The sequence below is a fragment of the Salvia hispanica genome, unplaced genomic scaffold (assembly GCF_023119035.1).
Source record: "Salvia hispanica cultivar TCC Black 2014 unplaced genomic scaffold, UniMelb_Shisp_WGS_1.0 HiC_scaffold_1487, whole genome shotgun sequence".
Taxonomy (NCBI): Eukaryota; Viridiplantae; Streptophyta; class Magnoliopsida; order Lamiales; family Lamiaceae; genus Salvia; species Salvia hispanica.
In genome coordinates, this window is record NW_025951790.1 from 515 (window position 1) to 11720 (window position 11206).

Consider the following 11206-nt stretch of genomic DNA (forward strand, 5'->3'; position numbering starts at 1 on the left):
CGTGAAGAGATATGCACTATCACCAAGGTGAGAATACAATAAAAAAAGTTTACAATGATATCTTATACAGAAATTATTAGTACAATTTTTATTTTCTAGGTCCTTGAGTAGTAATTAGACCTTTCACTTTCAAATAGTAAAAATGGCATCTTATGAGTCGATCTCTTCATTCTAGAATCAATATTAATTAATCTTGTAGTTGTTGAGTAAGGGAGCAAAATCGGAATCGAGCGAGCTGATGATCCAATGCGAACCTCCAATTCCCACTGTGGCTGCCTCTTCATCATCCTTAGCCGCGCCTGTGCCTACGCCTCCACCATCCCTGCCATGGTTCGAGCTGCCCGAGGATTTGAAGGCAAATATCTGAAAAGGTTGAATGTGGAAGAGATTCTGGAGATTGCGCAGCCAGTGTGTACTACATGGTGGAGAGTCTGCATGAATCCCGCCATGTGGCACGTTATTCGATTTCATAGTTCTCGTTGCACTAGACACGATGTGATGCACTAGACATGAGAATTGTCTCACACGCCTTAATGAATACCTCCCAAAATCACTAATATGGTTTATATTGTATTGGGTCGCATTAAAATGCTAACTAATTTTTAATAAATTTTTCAATTTTGTAGTATATTAAAAATATCAATACAAAGATATAAGTATATATGAACACAAGACTGTTGATATACTTATGTCTTTGTGTTGATAATTTTAACACACTAAATTGAAAATTCTGGACGTTCTAGATTGGAAATTAGTTAGCATTTGATTACAACCCATGTTGTATGTACTCTTTTGACAGATCAAGTCAGCTCCGATGCCTTACACTCAAAGGGTATAAAAATAAGGAAAATGCTTTGACCGATGCAATCAAGAAACTCCCACAGTTGGAAGAGTTACATCTTATTAAAGCGCCATCACTAAGTGTCGAACAAGTTGAAAGCATTGGCATCTCTTGCCCCATGTTGAAATCATTTACATATGATGAAAATGGTATTGGGAGTGGAAATTTTTGGACCGAGCATGTTGTTGCAATTGGAAAAACCATGCCAAATCTGCGCCATCTCAGAATTCAGACGATGTGGATTGAGAATGAGGGACTAGAAGCCATCCTCAATGGCTGCCCCCACCTTGAGTCACTCGATCTTCGGAGATTGTATGATCTTGATCTAGAAGGAACTCTGGGTAAAAGATGTTCGGACCGAATCAAACATCTGAAGCTTTCTTTTAACTACAGTGAATATCCTGAGTATGAAGATATTGATTATGAACATGAATATGTTAGTGTTGACCTCCTTTGGCCGCCACCTTGATTGTGATCTGTGCTAATTATTGGTGAACTATCATGCTACTATGTTTTTTTTTAAATGCTATATTTGGCAGCATATTTTATTCTATCTTTCTTCTTTCTTTGTTTGGATCTACATTGAGTTTAAATTCACTAATTTTGTCAATTAGTGAAATTAACAACCTTATACAAAATACTACTAGTAATTTTATAGGATGTCGGCTGTGTTGAATCCCAAAGATTTTGAAACCATTATATTTATGGCTAGTAATAGTGCCTGAAACCCGAACCTAAGGTTATAAAATTTTAACCCGATAAAATTATAATTATTAATCAATCTACCAAATGTTTTAGACAATATTGGTTATATTCATATACTATAAAGTATCAGCACGATAAATCATAAAAATGAATCGAACAATATCAAATCAATACACTATTTTGTGTTCGACTTATAATATGACTATGTATCCATAGTATGTATGTATACACTTAATTAACACAATCTTGAATCTTTCTTCGATATATATGTACATGCGTATCAATACAATCATGCTTAGATATCAATGTACTCCCCCCGTCCACGATTTAAAGACCCCTTTTGACTCGCAAGAGTTTCAATGTCTTCGTGTTGACATTAGGTTGTTGACATAATTGTCAGTTATCAATTTAAGATGATTGTCAACCTAACATAACCCTTCCTAATATCAATAAATATACATCAAAATTATATAGAATCTGCTATCAATAAAATAGAATAATATGGAAACAATGAGAAATTTATGAGATCTACTAATTAAGAATTAACAAATTAAAATTACCTTTTTTCCATTAATTTATTAAATTTTAAAATTAGGCTTAATTATAGACCATTGTATATTCAAATCTAATGGTTAATAATTTGTAGTAATAGTTGTTATTACCTAATTGTAGTTATTATTTGATTATATATCCATAACCATGATATACCTAGCTAGGAGTTCACATATTCAAGATGTTGAGCAAGAGAACGAAATCAGAATCGATGATCCAAACTGAACTTCCAATTCCGACGTTGGCTGCCTCTTCATGATCCTCAGCCGCACCTATGCTTCCATTATCGCCACCATGGATCGATCTGCCGGATGATTTGAGGGAGAATATCCTGCTAAGATTGGAGAGTGTGTGCTACAAGTTGGAGAGTGTGCAAGAATCCCGCCATTTGGCGCGTTATTAATCTGGATTGTCGAAATTACGACCCGCCCAACGAATTTAACTGCATTTTCCAACGGTAGACTAAGTCTAAAGTGTTTCTATTGATACATAGGAAATTTAAAGTGGTATAAAGAGACAATACGGGTAAAACGGGCCCGTATCATAGTGTAACTAATTGACAAATTTTGTGAATTTAAATGTCAAGAAACTCAATCGAGATCCAAACAAAGGAATTAGAAGGAGAAAGATAGAATAAAATATGCTGCCAAATAAAGCATTTAAAAAAACAAAGTAGTAAGTACTATCATAGTTCATCAGGTTTATTATCTTCATATGCAGGATATTTGATAACCCAATCACTAACACTGTAGTCAGAAGGAAGCCTCAGATGTTTTATTCGGTCAGAACATCTTTTACCCAGAGCTCCTTCCAGATCAAGACCAAGGCATCTCCGAAGATCGAGTGATTCAAGATAGGGGCAGCCATCGAGAACCGCTTCCAGCCCTTCATTCGTCATTGGTTGCCCCCAAAGTCCGAGATGGTGCAGATTAGGCATGGTTTCTCCAATTGCAACAGCATGCTCAGTGTCAAAGCTTCCCTCAATAGGGTAATCCGTAAGCCAATGATCTATATATGTAAATGATTTCAACATGGGGCAAGACAAACCAATGCTTTCAAATTCTTCTACACTCAGTGATGGCATTCTGATAAGGTGCAACTCTTCCAACCGTGGGAGTTTTTCTATTGCATCAGTCAAACCAATTTCAATTTTCTCAAACCCTGCGAGTGTAAGGCATCGGAGCTGACTTGATCTGTCAAAAGAGAAATAGTAGAGGTAATCTATAAAGTTCATCCAAAATTAGAATGTTTAGCAATCCTTACTAGTTGCCCCCTCTGCAAATTCCATTTCCTTTATTTAAGGGAAAACTTTATTATGTTTCAAATATTATTCTCTACACTCAACCTATCAATTCCTTAATTTCCATCAAAGCTGATTTAAACTAAATATTCATGAGATAAAGTACTAGTTCGACGGTTTTGTGTTATTAAAATAAATAAATTAAAGAACAAAAAAAAAAAGAAAGCAATCGCGAAGCAAGAAAGAGTAGAGAATCATGAATTATACCGGTTGGCGACGTAGTTAAGAAACCCATAATCTTGGTAATAACTGAGAAGCTTTAGGTCGACCAATTGTCCCTCCCTACGATCCACTATGCGATAGCATACGCTAAAGAATTTTCCGTAAGCCCAATCTCGACAATCCAAGTGAATAACGCGCCACATCGTGGGATTTTTGATCACTCTCCACCATGTAGTACACACTTTCTGCGCACTCGTCAGTATCTCTCGAATGGGCAGCCTTTGCAGGATATTCTCCGTCAAATAATCAGGCAGTTCGAGCCATGGCGGCGATGGTGGCGCGGCTGAGGAGGCGGCGGCGTTGCCGAAAAGCTTTGATATTTTGTTAATTAGGGCTGCCATGATTTTCGCCTTTGCAGTGCATACAGAGAGAATCGATTATTAATTTTAGGGTTTCCTCGTTTTTTTAACTATTAATTAATTAATTAGTTAATTAATAAGTTAATGGCAGAGATTATTTAATTAGTATCGTGATTAATAATAAATAGATTATTATTTGTTTCAGTAAAATTGAATTTTATAATGTTAATTTGGGTGATTTAATATTGATTAATGCCTCTAATAACTAGAGATTTGGCTATGCTGGGTAACTCATTTCACCAGTTTTATGTTTTGTTTCCTTTAATTTTTAATAAATAATATATAATACCAATATGATTTGAAAAACACGATAATATTTTTCCTTGATTATAACCCTAGGCCAACAGTTAATCATCCCACAAATTAATTATCCCACAAATTTTAAGGGACTTCTAACCTAAGTCCAAAAGTAAAACATGGATGGGCCGCCGCCTTTTTCTCCAACTTACAAAACATGGGAATAACCTTGTTTACTTATCTACATATGCACCGAACCCTAAAAATCGAATATGTTGAGCATGGCCGCCTCTTCATCCACAGCTGCGCCATGGACCGAACTGCCTGACGATTTGACGGTGAATATCCTGCAAAGGTTGGACATCGCAGACATAGTAATGGGTGCGCAGCTAGTCTGCAGTACATGGTGGAGAGTCTGCAAAAATCCTGCCATGTGGCGCATGATCGAGCTAAAGCTTGATGGTTTTGAAGTGGATAACTTCCTAAACTACATAGTTCAGCGGTATATAATATATAATCATTCTTTCCACCTGATGTTTGCTTTACCTTTTTGTGTGATTTAGTATTTTTTTTATTTTAAGGTTAATTGCCAAAAAAAAACCTTGAAGTTTTAGTCTAATTTATTCTTTTGACAGATCGAGTCAGCTTCTACGCCTTACACTCAAAACCAATTATACAATAATGACTGCTGAGGCACTAAAGAAACTCCCACAATTGGAAGAGTTGCACCTTATCACGACGCATCGCCTCAGTCCTGAAGATTTTGAAACCATTGGCTTCGCTTGCCCATTATTGAAATCACTCACATACACCAACCGTTGGGTCTCAAACGACGAATATAGTTTAATCAGGACTAGAAGCTCTAGGTGTTATCAGGATATCGGATTTTCACAACAAGCTGTAGCAATTGCAAACACCATGCCTAATTTGCGACATCTCCGACTTTCTGGATATTTTTGTTTGGGGAATAAAGGACTGGAAGCGATTCTCGATGGATGCACCCACCTTCAATTGCTTCATCTCGGGGAATGCCCTGGTTTTCTACCAAGTGCTCTATACAAAAGATGTTATGAGCAAATAAAAGAGTTCTCACTTTGACCATTAGTATATTATAAGAAAAATTATTGAGTTAAGATGATTCAAACTTATGTAATGAAAATGTAGAACGACTTTTGTATAGGTTTACTCGAGGTAGAAAAATTAAGAAAATTGGATTGCTTCGATTTGTGAGTTTCACTTTTGGATTTTTGATTTGTGGATTTTATTACTGCATTTTTGTGATTGTCGAAAATTTCTATTCTAGTTATTTTAATCTTGTGACTTGTTATCCATGATAATTGACACGAGCAAATCATTAATTAGACGCTGCCCGATGATTTAGATTGGTTCATTGTTCAAAGTGCAGCTGAATTGCAGATATATTTAAGGTGAAGCCTCTGAACTTCAATTTGTGGCAGTATCAGTTTTTTGGATTGGATAATGGAACGGATGGTTAACTATGATAGTGATTCTGAATTTGTTCATGGTTGCTTTTGCTGTGATGATATTCAAGGTGAATATTATTAGTTTTTCTGTGATGATTTGATGGTTATTACTATTTGTAGTCTTGAATGTTCTAATGAGATTTTGTTGGAGGTTTCATTATATTGTATCTCCCAGTTTGCTTGGTATGTAGTGAGATATCAATGAACCCCTTTCTGTTTTTTATTAGTAGCATTGTACAGCTTATGTCTCTCACCTTATTTTTGCATGCAATTGGAGCTATTCTCGATGTCTAATCTGCGCCATCTTCAACTTTTTGGAAAGCGGATAGAAAATAGGGGACTGGAAGCAATTCTCGATGGATGCCCCCACCTCGAATCACTTGATCTTGGGAGATGCTATGGTCTTGATATGCAAGGGGCTCTAGTCAAAAGATGTTCCGAGCAAATAAAAGATCTGAGGCTCTGTCCGGTGTCTCCACCCTCTATCAGATATCTAGGTGAGGATTACGACAGTGATTCGTCATTTTATTATTCCAGTGATAGAGATGAAGAGTCCGGTGTCTCCACCCTCTATCAGATATCTAGATGGGGATTATGACAGTGATTCATAATATTATTATTCCAGTGATAGAGATGAAGAATATGATAGTTTTCATTATGAATATCATTAGTGGAACCAAACCGAGTTGAGGAGTATTTAGGTTAACCATGTCACCATGACAGATTTTGGAAAATTTGCCGCTTTGCAATGGATCGTAGCGAGGGACAATTGGTCGAGCTAAAGCTTGCCGGTTTTGAGGCGGATGGCTTCCTAAACTACTTAGCTCAGCGGTATATATATCATTCTTCCCATTTTATGTGTTTGCTTTAGCGTTTTGTGAGATTCGGTGATTTTTTAACTAACGAAAAAAAACCATGAATGTTGGTCAATTTTAGTCTAATTTGTTATATTTTAATTAACATATCAAGTTAGCTTCGGCGCCTTACACTTAACAACTATGATACAACAAAGACTGTTGTAATTGAGGCACTAAAAAAACTCCCACAATTGGAAGAGTTGTCCACAAAATTTTGAAACCATTGGCTTCGCTTGCGCAATATTGAAATCATTCACATACACCAACCGTTGGATTTCAAAACCCGAAAATAGATCAATCATGATTAGCACTATCGACTCTATGTATTATACGGATCCCAAAATTTTCAACGAGCTGTAGCAATTGGTAAAACCATGACTAATCTGTGCTATCTCGGACTTTCTAAATATTTTCGGATGGGGGATAAGGGACTGGAAGCGATTGCCGATGGCTGCCCTAACTTCGAATCACTTGATCTCGTGGGATACTGTGGTTTTGATAAAAAAGAGGGCGTTGTCGAACGATGTTATGATCAAATAAAAGATGTGAGGCTCTGTTTCATACAGCCTTCCAATATCAGGTATTTGTGTTGGGTTATGAATAAAATCTAATCGGCATTATGATTAATAATATTAGGATTGAGGATTTTGATTCTACTGGATACATTTCTAGTTTTTCCTATTCTACTTTTTTCTTAATAGTTTTGGCAGGTTGTCCCTAGGGGCAACTGTTGATGGTTTCATGGCAATATAATTTATCAATCATATTATAACAAGCTTTTACAAAAGTTAATTTATAGACTCTAAATTAGGCAGAATTGAACCTCTAAACCGTAGATTGAAAAGTAGTCACCTTAATTCAATATTTTTCTCATCCTAGAACAATTGCATTTTAAAATATCCATACAACGCAATTGTGAACAAGTGGGATCGTTTTGGTCAAAACGGTATTTCTTTTGTGCGTATAATTATCTTTATCAGTGAAAATTAGAGCAAAAGAATACACAAAATTAAAGTGAAAATTAGATCATGATCTGGAGATCATACTTAGTTCTTAAATTAATACAATATCAAATAATGAAAAATCTCGTCAGAAATCAGAATAAGACAGTTTTTGAATATTTAAATATAAAAACAAGAATGAATATATTGAAAAAATATAGTAAAAGAGAAAGAAAGACGATTATATTATATCTTCCATATCATATCTCTTCCAAACCATATCTATTGAAAATATTTAAGCTGATTGCTCTGTAACTGTGATTATATTGAAAATTAACATTATAAAAACTCCTTCAATTCATTCCCAACCCTAGAAATCGAAGATTTGAGCATGGCCGCGCTTCCACCATCGCCGCCATGGACCGAACTTCCCGACGATTTGATGGAGAATATCCTGCAAAGGTTGGACACCGAAGACATAGTAATGGGTGCGCAGCTAGTGTGTAGTACATGGTGGAGACTCTGCAAAAATCCTGCATTGTGGCGCGTGAATGATCTGATACAACGAAGTTACACGGCCAGGAACATCTGCCGTTGCGGGCCCCACAAACTTGGGAGCTTTTGCGATTGCACAGCTGACAGATTTTGGAGCATTTGCCGCTTTGCAGTGGATCACAGCGAGGGACAATTGGTCGAGCTAAAGCTTGCCTGTTTTGAAATGGGTGGCTTCCTAAACTACCTAGCTCAGCGGTATATAATATATAATCATTCTTTTCCATCTGATGTGTTTGCTTTACCTTTTTGTGTGATTTTAATTTTATATTTTGTTCTCAGTATTTTGTAATTATAATCATTATATTTTTTGTGTCCGTCGCATAGTCCACCCCATTGTGTATGGCCTCACAACAAGTTGTAGCAATTGATAAAACCATGCCTAATCTGCGCCATCTTCGAGTCTCTACACGGCTGGTGGGAAAAAGGGAATGTGAATATGATAGTGAGTGTGATGGTAGTACTTATAAACCTAATGTGATTGTGATTTGTGCTTATTTTAAAGATTTTGATGAATATGTTTTTATAGTCGTTTTCACTTTTATGTCAGGTTGGTGAACTATGATTCTAGAATCATTATTAATTTACCTTGGAAACGATTGTCAATGACTGCCCACACCTCAGAATCACTTGATCTCCAGGGATTTTGATTGTTACTGGCTACATTTCTAGTTTTCTATATTCTATGTATATATCTATTTTTGTTGAATAGTTTTGGCAGGTTGTCCCTTGGGGCAAATGTTATGTTTCATGGCCTTCAAATTCACCTAATTTATAAATCATATTATAACAAACTTGTACAAAAGTTAGTTTATGGACTTTGAAAATCATCTTCAATATTGTGTTATACATATACTTATAGACCAAAGTCATCATTCACAACAAATCATGTGCTGATATATCATATCTATACGAAATAAAAGATTTAGTTTGTAATAGATATCCATTCGGGTTATATTCAATTTATGTGTATTTGATTGTTTTTAATTGATTAATTCATATCATATCTGTTGCACAATCTCTATTTAATTATGTATATTTACTATATCAAATTCATATAATGATAATGTGATTTTAAATTTGCATACTTGTTAACTTAAAAAGGAAAGCTCGTCTGCTTTTAATTGTCATGTGAGAAAATTTACATAGAAAAATAAATTAACTTAAAAAGGAAATCTTATTTTCCTTTTTATTTTCCAGATAAGAATTTTAAATTATATCAATATTGAAGTTTAATAATTACTCCTATTATTTTATTATAAAATAAATTTTACAAACATTTGATACAAGTGTCGTGTTTTGCTAGCAATTAATGAAATTTGCCATCCAATCTTATGAGGCCAAATACCATTTTTTAATGAAATTAGCCATCCACACTGAAGTGGCATATATCATTTAATGAAATTTGGCACCCATACTTATGCGTCATATACCATTTAATGAAAGTTGACTCTTAATAAAAAAAAATTCTTCAATCATCATTACAACATTCCATTATTGATTCTAACTTCCTCTTTAATTTATGGAGTATATCCTACATGACATTTTGTGAAATCAAAATACAATTCCTGACCCCGCATTAATTCTACAAGGTCAAGAACATATGATATCTCATGTCTTTATACTTTTTAGAGTAATGTTAATTTTGGTTATAAATATATGATCAAAATATGAATTTGTTCTAAAATATTCACTTTTTGAAAAATAGGTCCATGACCAATGAAAATATCGCTGAAGTAGTCCTTGTTTTGATAGTTCCGTCAAAAAATTAACGGTCAACACTTATTGCACAGTGGCATGGCCATTAGTTTTTTGACAGAACCATCAAAAAATGACCAACTCCAACAAGGATTTCATTTGTCATGTACCTATTTTTAAAAAAGTGAATATTTTGGACCAAATTCATATTTTGGTCGTATGTTTAGGACCAAAATTGACCTTTACTCAAATTTTTATAAGAATATTGAATTATAACATAGATTAAGCATTGACAAATATATTAATTACTAATAATCATATATATCAACACATTTATTAATTAATAGACAATTGTCGGCTAAACGCAGGGAAAATGACGTCAGTGATAGGCGCGCGACAATTGAGATCTCATGCGAATGACAACGACACTTGACCAAACGATGCACACATATCAGCATGTCTATTAAATAGTTGATAATCATGTAAGTTAACACGTGTATTGAGTAATGGACAACGACAGTTAAATACAAGACATAATGAAATACACCAACCACAAGTAGTGTGACAACCGAGATCTCACGAGAATGATGGCAACACTTGACTTACGCTACACGTAAAGATTTATTTTAACAATTATTAATTGTGAAATTGAGCGTAGTGAGGAGCATTTGTCTTAACATAAACACGATACAAGAATGACCTAAGTTTTACTTGATCATACGACTATGTACGAAGATTTTTTAAGACCTATTGATTACAAACAGAGCATTGTAAATATTAGTTGTCTCAACACATGTATAATCATACCAACACGTGTATTAACTAATGGACAAAAAGGTAGTTAAGCGCAAGGCGAATTAGAAGACGCCAACCCCATGTAGTGCGATAACATGGGATCTCATGCTAATGACGACGACACTTGAATAGATGACACATACACATCAACATATTTATTAAAAATGGATAATCATATAATTCAATACATTAATTAACGAATACGTAAAAACAACTAAACAAGATACAAAAGGGAAGACACCAACCACTAGCAACCACTAGATGCATGTACATAAAGAATTTTTGTGAGAACTTTTGATTGTGAAATTGCGCGATGTAGAACAAGATATCATAACGTCTTCAGTCATACTCGATCACACGAGTGTGACATCTTTCGTACTGACGAAGTTAGTACTATTATTAGGCACTCTTATTTCGGTACAAGAATTTATAATAATCTTAGCATTCTTTTCGATAAATTCACTATTGAATCAATGGAATTATGTAGTACTACCTACTAGTGCTTAATTAGAAAATGAATCTTGGAAGCAAGAGGGAAATTAAAAGAAATTGAAAAAAATTCAAAAAGTTTCCTTAAAAAAATTCCCGTTTTCAAGTACGCGCCAAAGCCCCAAATTCCTCTTCTATAAATTTGAGAATCCAACAACCAAACCACACTATTCA

At 34.8% G+C, this 11206-nt stretch overlaps 5 protein-coding genes across 5 annotated transcripts; 4 read left to right on the plus strand and 1 right to left on the minus strand.

Annotated features, from left to right (window-relative positions):
* The first annotated feature begins 246 nt into the window (after window positions 1-246).
* On the plus strand, window positions 247-1310 carry LOC125198455 (putative F-box/LRR-repeat protein 23). The gene is made up of 2 exons (XM_048096792.1): window positions 247-410; window positions 800-1310. Exons 1-2 carry the CDS (start codon window positions 247-249, stop codon window positions 1308-1310), a joined length of 675 nt encoding a protein of 224 aa, XP_047952749.1.
* A 1473-nt stretch (window positions 1311-2783) lies between these two features.
* Window positions 2784-3961, minus strand: LOC125198456 (putative F-box/LRR-repeat protein 23). Its single transcript, XM_048096793.1, has 2 exons — window positions 3606-3961; window positions 2784-3291 (listed from the first exon to the last, which is right to left on the minus strand). Exons 1-2 carry the CDS (start codon window positions 3959-3961, stop codon window positions 2784-2786), a joined length of 864 nt encoding a protein of 287 aa, XP_047952750.1.
* A 536-nt stretch (window positions 3962-4497) lies between these two features.
* Window positions 4498-5314, plus strand: LOC125198457 (putative F-box/LRR-repeat protein 23). The gene is made up of 2 exons (XM_048096794.1): window positions 4498-4718; window positions 4852-5314. The coding sequence occupies exons 1-2, from the start codon at window positions 4498-4500 to the stop codon at window positions 5312-5314; spliced, it is 684 nt and encodes a 227-aa protein (XP_047952751.1).
* Window positions 5315-5986: 672 nt separating this feature from the next.
* LOC125198458 (putative F-box/LRR-repeat protein 23) lies at window positions 5987-6298 on the plus strand. The gene has a single exon (XM_048096795.1). It carries the CDS (start codon window positions 5987-5989, stop codon window positions 6296-6298), a length of 312 nt encoding a protein of 103 aa, XP_047952752.1.
* A 1591-nt stretch (window positions 6299-7889) lies between these two features.
* LOC125198459 (F-box protein SKIP19-like) lies at window positions 7890-8700 on the plus strand. Its single transcript, XM_048096796.1, has 2 exons — window positions 7890-8248; window positions 8601-8700. Exons 1-2 carry the CDS (start codon window positions 7890-7892, stop codon window positions 8698-8700), a joined length of 459 nt encoding a protein of 152 aa, XP_047952753.1.
* Window positions 8701-11206: the final 2506 nt, after the last annotated feature.

Coding starts and splice junctions, on each gene's coding strand:
- LOC125198458 (XM_048096795.1), top strand. CDS start 5,987: ATGTCTAATCTGCGCCATCTTCAACTTTTTGGAAAGCGGATAGAAAAT.
- LOC125198455 (XM_048096792.1), top strand. CDS start 247: ATGCGAACCTCCAATTCCCACTGTGGCTGCCTCTTCATCATCCTTAGC. Junction 411..799: donor CTGGAGATTGCGCAGCCAGT/GTGTACTACATG, acceptor CTCTTTTGACAG/ATCAAGTCAGCTCCGATGCC.
- LOC125198456 (XM_048096793.1), bottom strand. CDS start 3,961: ATGGCAGCCCTAATTAACAAAATATCAAAGCTTTTCGGCAACGCCGCC. Junction 3,292..3,605: donor CTTAACTACGTCGCCAACCG/GTATAATTCATG, acceptor CTCTTTTGACAG/ATCAAGTCAGCTCCGATGCC.
- LOC125198459 (XM_048096796.1), top strand. CDS start 7,890: ATGGCCGCGCTTCCACCATCGCCGCCATGGACCGAACTTCCCGACGAT. Junction 8,249..8,600: donor CTAAACTACCTAGCTCAGCG/GTATATAATATA, acceptor CTTTTATGTCAG/GTTGGTGAACTATGATTCTA.
- LOC125198457 (XM_048096794.1), top strand. CDS start 4,498: ATGGCCGCCTCTTCATCCACAGCTGCGCCATGGACCGAACTGCCTGAC. Junction 4,719..4,851: donor CTAAACTACATAGTTCAGCG/GTATATAATATA, acceptor TTCTTTTGACAG/ATCGAGTCAGCTTCTACGCC.